The sequence below is a fragment of the Pagrus major genome, chromosome 1, assembly GCF_040436345.1.
Source record: "Pagrus major chromosome 1, Pma_NU_1.0".
NCBI classification, from domain to species: Eukaryota; Metazoa; Chordata; class Actinopteri; order Spariformes; family Sparidae; genus Pagrus; species Pagrus major.
The window spans coordinates 32,401,922-32,412,351 of NC_133215.1; the positions used below are offsets into that span (position 1 = coordinate 32,401,922).

At 40.5% G+C, this 10,430-nt stretch overlaps 1 protein-coding gene across 1 annotated transcript; it reads left to right on the forward strand.

The window, feature by feature from the left end:
- Nucleotides 1-950: 950 nt before the first annotated feature.
- On the forward strand, nt 951-8,352 carry LOC141005840 (tensin-4-like). The gene is made up of 12 exons (XM_073477887.1): nt 951-1,216; nt 2,357-2,699; nt 3,054-3,361; nt 3,463-3,558; nt 3,759-3,890; nt 4,967-5,059; nt 5,600-5,677; nt 5,890-5,952; nt 7,179-7,350; nt 7,473-7,541; nt 7,972-8,001; nt 8,220-8,352. Exons 1-12 carry the CDS (start codon nt 964-966, stop codon nt 8,350-8,352), a joined length of 1,770 nt encoding a protein of 589 aa, XP_073333988.1. The 5' UTR covers nt 951-963.
- Nucleotides 8,353-10,430: the final 2,078 nt, after the last annotated feature.

Consider the following 10,430-nt stretch of genomic DNA (forward strand, 5'->3'; position numbering starts at 1 on the left):
TCCTCGTGTATGTTCTCAGTTTCTCAGATGAAGTTGTGAATAACTCAAAAGCTGCATTACAGCTCATATGGCATTCACATTGCATGGTCAGTATGTTATTGACCAAGATGAAGCTTTGTGAAACTCATTCGGGCTTCACAAGAGTAAAAAATGATCTGAATTTTTTTTTTTAAAGAAGCAGCCTTTTGCCTGTTGACTATAGAAAATACCACGCTAACCCTAAAAGTTGTGGCTGTTGTAGCAAAACAACACTAGTGTAGTCATAGTAACAAGTAGTCATAGAGGTGACTCAATGAGCACCACACCTCACTTCAATCGCGGAGAGGGAGACACAGTGTTAGCTGATCATCCCCTATGTGACACACCCATCTTGAGCAGTTATTCATGCTGATATCAGCACTGAAGTAAGCAATTCACTCAGCTTGTGTCATTCTTCAGTGTGTGGTTTAATGCATGAATTGAAAAATATGTGGAAACACTGGAGTAACATATACTGTCTAGGACAAACGCTGTTTATTTAGCTTATTATTAGCCACAACAACTTTCAAGTTATTAATTGTTGTCAAGTGCAGTGAATGTATTGTAGCATCAAGTTTTATAGCGATGAACTAACTAAGCATCACTAACAATGTACATTTACAATGAAAAACATTATCGATCAATTCTATTTAAGAATATTTCTATTATTAAAAGCTGGTAGCTGCATATGTTGTTGCTTTAATCATTGAAAACAACAATGAAAAGCTTTTTTATGTACATAAAAGGTTTTTATGTACAGTGCATACCAGTGGCCAAGCTCAAAAATGTCCATGAATATGAGAATCTGAGGGGAAAAAAACTTGGGCCTGTTTTGCAGAAGGGACGAAAGCGAGTGTGTCTTTCCAGTAAGTGACACTGTAACTGATCCTTCTCCATTGTATCTCCTTCTGTGGTTGTTCCCAGCAGACTGTGAGCTCTCCTAACATGATGCCTGCAGCAAAAGGCATGTCCCACATGATGCCCAATCACGTTCTAAGAGTGGGTCAAACTATCAGTCTGGACTCTGTGAAGGAGACAGTCCATCAACATCCCTTTCTCATGGAGCCCAGTGGTGACAATGGTGACGATGATCTCGACGCTTCCCTGGATAATCTCAACCAGCTCATCCTGGAACTGGATCCAACATTTGAACCCCTGCAGGTCAACAAAAGTCCCTCGTGCACCAGCCCTGCTACAGGTACAGTATGACTGTAAACCCGCCGTGCATTGCGTTCTTTTGTTTCTTCACTATTCAAATGGCTCTGTTACAGCTCCTTCTCACTTAAACACATCAACAAAGTAAAACAAGGGAGAGCCTCCTGCCTACAGAGGTGTGACACAGAACACAGTTAAACTATTCTTACTCTTATGAAACAAATAGTACACATAACCTGGGGCTTGGGAAATTTACCCTGCCTTTTTGAGATTGTTTATTGCTTTTAATCATGGGGTAATTGCACCACTTCAACTGTTCTGGGATTACTGCCCAGACTAGTACCACACCCTGCACATGTGAGGCTACAGACACAGAGAAGCTCACCAAGGAGTCACACGTGAGGGTGGTGCCGGCAGTGTCTTCACTGCCTGCTTTGATGAAAGTGTGCACAAGAGTCATAGAAATGGATTTCCTGCTAATCTTTTCTGAAAAGACGTTTGGTTGTATGTTTTTGAAACCGGCAATGCGTTGTGGGGACAAACACGTTTTAAGGAAGCTGATCAACAGTGATGAGAAATCAGACAATCCAACAGTTATTTCATCACATTAAAACAAAGACAAAATTCATGTGCTGTGTTGATGAGTACTCTTTTCCTATTGTTGAAAAATATAGAATTTCCCCTTGTAAAAACACTCACCACAGCACCTGTCTACACAGACAGCTTTTCTATGTCAGTATGAACATTAGTCATTATTATGTAACTCTGGTTGCAAAAGTCATGTCTAGCTCAGCCACTGACCGCAGGTTACAGTGTTTTCCTGAGGGCATAAACTCACTCAGTGCCCATCAACAAAGTGAGGCAAACAGATCCTCAAGTGCACAAGAACAAGTTGTGACCCCTTAGTTGACTGGGTATCATTGCAACAGCAGGAATGCACAATTCAAAGCATTTAGCCTGGAAGGAATGGCCTGAGCTCTGCAAGCAGGTACCTGCATCAAAGATATCCACGTCTTTATCAGGCGTGTTTCAGCAACGACTGCGTGTTTGCATGTGGAGGCCAAGCCCATTTTGCTAACAGACAACCAAAGCATGAAGTCAGGGAAACATGGAACAGCTGACTGTTGTATATCCTTCATATGATTTCACAATCCTTTGTCAACACTTCCCCCTCCCTCCTCAGATGACTCCAGCTCAGACGAAGATGTCTCCAACTGTGTGTTGGTCCCTAGAGGATGTTCTCCCAGCACCTCGTCCACCATAGTACGGTGTGTGTCACCCAGTATACCCATCCCTTCACAGAGCAGTCTCAGCTGTAGTCCCAATGGCACACTGGTGTTCTCCAACTCCCCCACTTCCTGTCTGCCTCCGCTACCATGTGGAAGTGCACCCCGGCGAAATCCCTCACAGAAGCATGACACAGCCTGTTCCCAAGGATCCCTGCGCTTGTCACACTCCAACAGAAACAGTGCTGCCTCGCTCCACTCCATGTCAACATGTTCAGACACCAGCTACATCCTTGGCAGGTAAAACACTTTTACATGCAGCAAGTTGTAAATATGCTGCAGACCCTTAACCCCACAGGCTGATCAGGGCCTGTTCGCAAGCTGACTTACTCAACTGATACATATTTGTGATTTTGCAGGGGAACAAAGGTTTATGGCAGTAATAACAGTCTGAAACTGGAAATTTTAACTACATTCCCAAAAGGATGTGGCGTCATCTTTTCTATATAATTTCATTCTAATGTTACAAATTATACAACAAGAGAAGGGTTACTGCTTTTCTGTGAAGTTTGAGTTAATGTTAACTGTCATAAGCAAAAGAAGATAGGGTACTGATCTGTACATTTGAAACATATGCGCTTCCTCCCTACATAGCAACCTTTCCCTGGCCAGTGAAGACGCTGACTCTCCAGAGTCCATCCTTACTTACACATCCGGCTCCTTCACTGATGGCTCCAGAATGAGACAGAGCCCAGACAAGCCCTCGCTCATAAAGCAAGGACATCTACAGGAGCCTCACAGCAAAGGAGCACAGAGCAGTCCTGCTTCACTTTGTGGGTCTTTGACCGATATACCTGTACTGCTCGTCAACGGTGCGCCACAGCCAGATCTGTACATCCAGTCTCCTGGACCAGAGACGGACTTGATCCAGACCAGCCCTGTGTCCAACTCAAAGCCATTTTCACCTCACAGTGAGTTGCATGTGTCACAGTAGTTATTTTTTGCTGGCAGCTATCACATTATAAATCTTTGACCCCACTGACATATTTTTATTGCTGTTTAGGTTTCCAAGCCCGTTTCAGTGGCAGCCAGCCCTCAATGAAATTTGTCATGGACACTTCAAAGTTTTGGTTCCGTCCACATATCAGCAGAGCAGAAGGTGAGAATCTCCAAACATCATTTCAAAGATGACGAACTGAATACATAATAGCTCTATCAAGCTCTGAAGTGAATTCATCTTGCTGGATCTAGTGTTTTTCTCCCCCTGAGTTGTATAAGATTCTTGTGCAGCACAGGTACAGTAATAAACACAGATTATAATGTCTCTAAGCATTTTCTGTGGTGTTTAATTGATTCTAGCTGAGGCCCTGGTGACGGACAAAGAAGCAGGAACATTTGTGGTGAGAGACAGCACCTCCTTCAAGGGCAGCTTCGGTCTGGCCATGAAGGTGGACCAGACCTCTGCCAACCTCACAGCTAACAACAACCCAGGTAAACTTTTACTAGTCAAAGCAACGGCCGGAGCTATTGACTCCTTTTGAATCACGTGCAATTTTGTACAGTCAGAGCAGTTTTTGGGCCGATACAGGAAACAGTCAGTCTTGAATGCCACAGTTACCACAATCACAGAAAAACAATTTTGAACACAGTGGAGCACAGTGCTGCTGCCATTTGTCTATGCCAGAGACCTGAAAGGCATAGGCAATCACTCACCCAACTCCGCTGATATGAACGGGCAAGTCTGATGACATCCAGCTATGCGTGGTGAGGCAGGAGACAGCGCTGTTATTTTTTCCACCCGCAGTAACACTGTGTAAACAGAAGAGAAACCCAGCTGTTTATGGCACTGTAAGCAAACAAAGAGGAAAAATGGACCTCACTCACTCACAACACAATTTTGAGGCTAACTTCATTTTCCAGATTTGTATTTTTCAACTCTTCTAGGAATGCAGGATATGAAAAACATGTGAGCACTGTGTCGGACACTGTCATCAGCTCACTGTGCAGGCTCGTTGTGTGTCGTCTGTTATATGATTCCTCTGCTGGCTTCCATGTTATTACTCAGGAACAATTAGCAGTGTTATGTAAATAAAGTCAAACAAAATTATTAAAGATTTACAAGGAAAGAACTTTTTACCCTACCAGTTATATGTTGCATTGGCTTTTTAATGAAGCTTGTTTAGGTGAGATTAATAGAAAATGTGGGGCAGCTTAAAGTACCTCGCACCCTTCATAATAGGTTACAGCAAATCCTGTTGTAGGACACTAAAACTATATCATTTGAAATCCTGTCTTTTTCATTTGTGGGTGTGTACATTTTGATTTGCCCAGAGTACTGTGAGCTTATGTGAGCTGGGCACCATGTGGGACAGGATGCTAAAGATAAATAGGTAAAAATAATGACTGAAATAATACATTTGGAAAAAAGGATCAGCCATGATCCATCTGAAAAAACAGCGAGTGCCTCTTTAAAACTTTTATATTAATATATCAATATCTTATACTGTATATTAACTCCACTGGCTGCATGTAAATCTGGTCTTTCCTTTGTCCTGTCATCACAACAGGAGAGAGCTGCTCAGATCTTGTCAGACACTTCCTCATTGAATCATCGCCGAAGGGCGTCCGCATCAAAGGCTCTTCTCAGGAACCATACTTTGGTTGGTACTTTATTGCTCATCTAAAGGTGATAAACTGTCTTCTGAATTCATGCTGATAATGTCTGGCACACCAGAACTGAGTCAGCCATGTCTGGCCTATTTGGATGTGGGTTGGGAGCCGTGGGTGGATCTTGTTCTTTATTCAGGTATGAGTTCATGGGGTGTGTTGTCACACCCACAGATCTTTTATCAAAATGTATTGTGGGTCTTATCAGGGCATGGCATGATGAATAAGACACATGCTCTGATGTTTCCGCTTCCACAGAATTCTGTCTTTACTGTGGCAGCTCTGTGGAGGCTACATATGGCAGAAGTACACTACACCAGAAGTACACTACACCAGATTTACTCAGCTTAATTTCAATTTCACCAAAAAGTCTTTACATTATGACAACTATATCAAGAATATTTCAGGCTGGAATTGATCCGAGAACTGGCCAATGGATTAAGATACACTTAAAAAGCAAAATTACCATTTGCATTCCACATAATGCAATGCAATTTCTTAATCATGTGGGCTTTGCTATGATTTGTTTGCAGGTAGTCTCTCTGCCCTGGTTTACCAGCACACTATTTCTGCTTATGCTTTACCCTGCAAGTTGCTGCTCCACTCTCAAGGTAGGCCCTTTTTACATGAAAAAGGTTTTTGTGGTGTGTGTGTGTGTGAGGGGGGTGGGTGTGTGTGTGTGTGTGAGTGTGTGTGTGTGTGTGTGTGTGTGTGTGTGTGTGGCGTGTGTGTATGTGTGTGGTGTGTGTGGTGTGTGTGTGTGGTGTGTGTGTGTGTGTGGAGGAAGAAAAATGAAAAACTAATCTCTTCTTTGCCTGCACAGATCTGGGCTCAGCAGAAGAGAGAGCTAATGACAAACCAGCATCAGAGGACAACAGTAAAACAGGTGGGACAAATTATCAATAAAGAGCATATATTCTATTCATTTACATAAGCATGTAAAACTAGGTTATACCGTACATTTACTAGCACTTACACTCAAGTGATACTTACAAAGTGCCACTTAACTAGGAGCAAAAAACAAGGAGCAGCAGAAGAAAGAATAAAAAGTAGAGAAATGAGAAAGGTTAGCTAGAGCTACAGTTGCAAATGTCAGTGGGATAAGGGAAAAAATAAACTAAATAATAAGCAACACATGAACATTGAAGTGACAAAAGTAGCTTAAACTCCATAAAACAATATATATGTTCTTACCCGTACTTCTTCAGCAGTCATAAACGTTGTTTTGCAGCCACGTAGGAAAGGCTCACAGTTGCTTGTCCAACAACGGGGACGGCCTTCCACTCCGAAACACCGCTGTGCCGAATCCGACTTTCAAGTTCCAATGACTTCCCAATAGGGTCAGGGTCAGGGTCAGGGTCAGGGGTTCCCCAATAGCCTTTTCGGAATAGTGGGGTCTTTAGAAAAAATGGGAAACCCCGCCATTACGAAGAATGGAAGTCTATTTTCAGAACAGCGGGGTTTCGGACTCATTTTGAAAGTTCTCAGTCAAAAAGAACCCTTTGTTTTAAGTCCACTTTGCTAGCTTGAAGTCAAAAACAGAACAACGTCTTGCAGATAAGCTGATTGACCTTCATGGCAGCTACAACAACAACAACAACAACAACAACAACATTGAATTGAATTATCATAGCAGAAATAGAGCACACAGGTTTAATCAATAACGTGACTTACTGCAGGTTGCGTGGCATTCAGGTGTGTCAGTACAAGAGTACCAAGTAACTAACAACTCAACAAACAACCAAACGTGTGTGTGTGTGTGTCTATAATGTCATGTGAGGAAATCAATATGTCCATATGTTTTTAGTATTTATATCTATAAATATGTCTGGATGAAAATAAAAAATAAATTGACCTGTATATCAGAACTGTGTTGAGAAAAGACAGCTTCGGTCACTGTGTCTTCTGCCATGACATGATCTCATGACATGTCCTCACGATCTATATGTAAAATATGTCTTTTGTTCCTGAGGAGGGACAGAAAGGGGTCTGTCAGCTATCAGTCCCTGAGGGAGTTGTAGGGGGCTCAATTTACTACCCTACATGCTTCATTCCATTTGTATTCAGCCTTTATTTCTAATCAAACCATCACATTGTTTGTCTTTTCCAAAGCTTGCAATTTTGTCTACCTGAATGCTGTCCCCACTGAGACGCTGACGGGCCCTTGTGCAGTGCAGAAGGCGGTGTCCTCCACCTTCAAGAAGGCCCCGGGTTCCTTCACACCAACCATAGTCAACCTCAAGGTGTCATTGAAGGGTGTTACACTGACAGATATCAACAGGAAGTAAGAAATGACACATCTAGTCAGCCTGCTGCTGAGATTGGACTTATAGTACACAACAAATCCTGGTGGTTTGTGTGTTTGTGTGCAACATTTCACATCTAACAGCCACGTCATCTTCGCAGGCTCTTCTTCAGGCGCCATTACCCTGCACACCTGCTCAGCTACGGCGGTGAAGATCCAGACAGTCGACTGTGAGTATACAGCAGCATGTTATGAAATGGGTTTCATTTTGAGTATGATTCATACTTGTGTTGGAAAAATATTATGTAACATTCGCCATGGTTACATTCTCTTTTATTAGGTAACTAAATACGCTGAGCTGATAAATCACTTGACCCGTACTGCTGTATTTGGTTTTTGGTGTTTTTGGTTACTGCATCAAACAGATGTAACTAATAACATTAGTGTTGGCTTAGTTCCATTTAGTTTTCCCTGTAGGCCTTGGCAATGACCCAGCATGGATAATACTAGGGTGCTGGAAATGGCACATCCAGATGATTAATTACACCTGTGATATTCCTGCTATAATGTCAACATATATATTTTTTTTTGTTCACAAAGAAAATGCATGACAGTAGACCACTAATTTAAACTTAAACTTTGTATTTTTTACCCTGACAGGTGGACTAGAGGTTCCAGTTTTGGTGCAAGGTAATTTTTAACTTTATTTACTTACAATATGAGAATGATGTTTTGTATCCAACTGTAAATTCTATTTATTGCTCATGTGAGGACACATAGTAAACCCCTCGCAGGTTTCAGGCTCACATGCAATTCATATCTTGCAGACTTCAATTTAAAGAACACTTCTTCTTGTACTTCAATTTTGTACATATTTAATCATATCTCTTTTTTCTTTGTTTCAACAGGATGTTTGGTTTTGTGGCAAAAGGTGTAGAGGCTGGCATGGAAAATGTGTGCCACGTCTTTGCAGAGTATGACACCCTCCAGCCTTGCAACAAAGTCATTGACGTTATTCAGCTTTCAATAGCTAAGCAATAGACACATAAGGACTGAGACAACAAGTTACACTGTCTGTCTACTGTACTTTTCTGAAGTAACCTATAGGGTCACCACTGCTGTTGTTAAACTGGAAAATGTTCTGTATCTGCTATAGTATTATAGTACAGTAGTATACAATACCAGTATAATCTGAATTAAAAGTCCTTCGGACATCCCAGACATGTCCCTGGACTTGTCCCATGGTCAGATGATAAAAGTCATATTAAAAAGACAGTTGTAACTGGCATATATGAAGATATACAAGACTAAACAGCTGTCAAACAAGACATAACAGACAGCATCATGTACAATAATTGTACTTAAATGGCATGCGACCAATGTGACATAATATCTAACCAGTTTGTAAGTAAAACAAATCAAACTCAACAATATTATTGTAATAAACATTTCAGTCTAAATGTGTTTGTATAAAATGTTAGAGACTTATGACTTATACATAACAGCTTATGTATAGCTTAGGACAAGGTAAAGCAATTGGTTTATCTTATATCTTGACCTGGAACTATTCCCATGTATATTGAGATGTAAATGTGCACTAGCCTGTGTTGTAACATATAGCAATGGGGGAATCTGAAGGCTTTGTTTATAGACTTGAAGAAAAACATACCGTCATGTCCTTTCATTTCAAGGCAGAAACTTGGTAGATACCTTAGTTGTATATTTTATAATGTATTTATTACAATACCCTGTTATTTCTTCTCTGTATATTCATGTATTTTTTTAAGTTTTTGTGATGAAAAATAAACATGTCCAACTGCTGAACTTGTGTATGTGCATATTTACAAATGTTTATGTGTCACACAGAGAGGAAGTCATGCAGTGTGCAGTGAAGTATGAAACATAGAGCGAGAGCTTTGTGTTCTACATCACCTCACCATCAAAGCCTATCTATAATCATAAGTGAGGGTGTTATGGTTAATGGTTTTATGCCTTCTAATAAATCGAAACAAGATGTTGGTAAACATTCGACAGAAAACACACCAGTCTGCACATAATTCATTTTTTATTTGAAATGATAAATTGTTAGATAAAAGCATAATGCTTAATTTTGAAGTTACATAGCTCCCGAAATGAAGAGTGTGCTTCATGAAGCAAAGCAAAATCAAGCTCAGAACTGCATAGATAATGTCTTTAAATATTCTCAACATATTCTGAGGCACCCAAATGCAATGCACAATGGTCCTTTTCCTTTTTGTAATATCTTTGGTGCCAACTCAAAAAAACTTAAAAACTCTTGATCTAGGGTATAACAGATAGCATGTGCTACACACCCCGAGTTGAGTACTGAGGACACACTGCAGTGTTAACTATTTACAAATACTGCCCTCCTCTGGTTAAGACAGGGAATCTAAATCCACTGAGACACACGGTGAGTGTTCACTGCTAAGATCACAGTGACCAGATTTTAGAGATAATGCATCATAAAATATAGCTACATTATCATTTTGAGTTGCAAGACTTTTTTTTCCTCCACATAGAGAATGTGCTGCAGTGACAAAATACCTTCAATGTTAAGTGCTATATGTGTCTGCAGTGCAAGCATTTAGGGACTGTACAGAAATTATTAGGGTCTGAAGATCATTGCTTTTCACATTTTAAAAAAAAAATGTGTCAGTCTCCAGTGTTCATAATATGTCCAATGGACCCTCCCCTTGAATAAAAGAAAAAATGCAACACCCTCCCAAAAACTCTTACAGTAATATATCACCATTAAATAGTTATTGTCATTTTGTCTTTAATAACTAAGAGTGCATTAAGATTTTAAGATTGTGTGTTCAAATTTTGAAATATATATCTCAATGGTATATATATAATATCCACATACCGATCAAAGTGGATTGGCAATTTCCAAAAAATATGGTAAACAAAATAATTGTATCTGTTTCTGAATGTTCAGTATATATTGAGTTTATAAGAGCCGTCACTTCCACGCCCAGTTTGCTTCAGTCTTAAACACCCACCACTGCAGATGAGAATCAGGCAGGAATGTTCACGGGTGTGTTAATCTATTAAAGTTTTATTCACATTATGTTTAGTCATGTTTGTGACATCCTTCG

Bases quoted from the DNA above. Each gene is read 5' to 3' on its own strand.
- LOC141005840 (XM_073477887.1), top strand. From the start codon at position 964: ATGATGCCTGCAGCAAAAGGCATGTCCCACATGATGCCCAATCACGTT. The intron at 3,559-3,758 runs GTGAGAATCTCC...AATTGATTCTAG, and splicing joins ACATATCAGCAGAGCAGAAG to CTGAGGCCCTGGTGACGGAC. The intron at 5,060-5,599 runs GTTGGTACTTTA...ATTTGTTTGCAG, and splicing joins TTCTCAGGAACCATACTTTG to GTAGTCTCTCTGCCCTGGTT.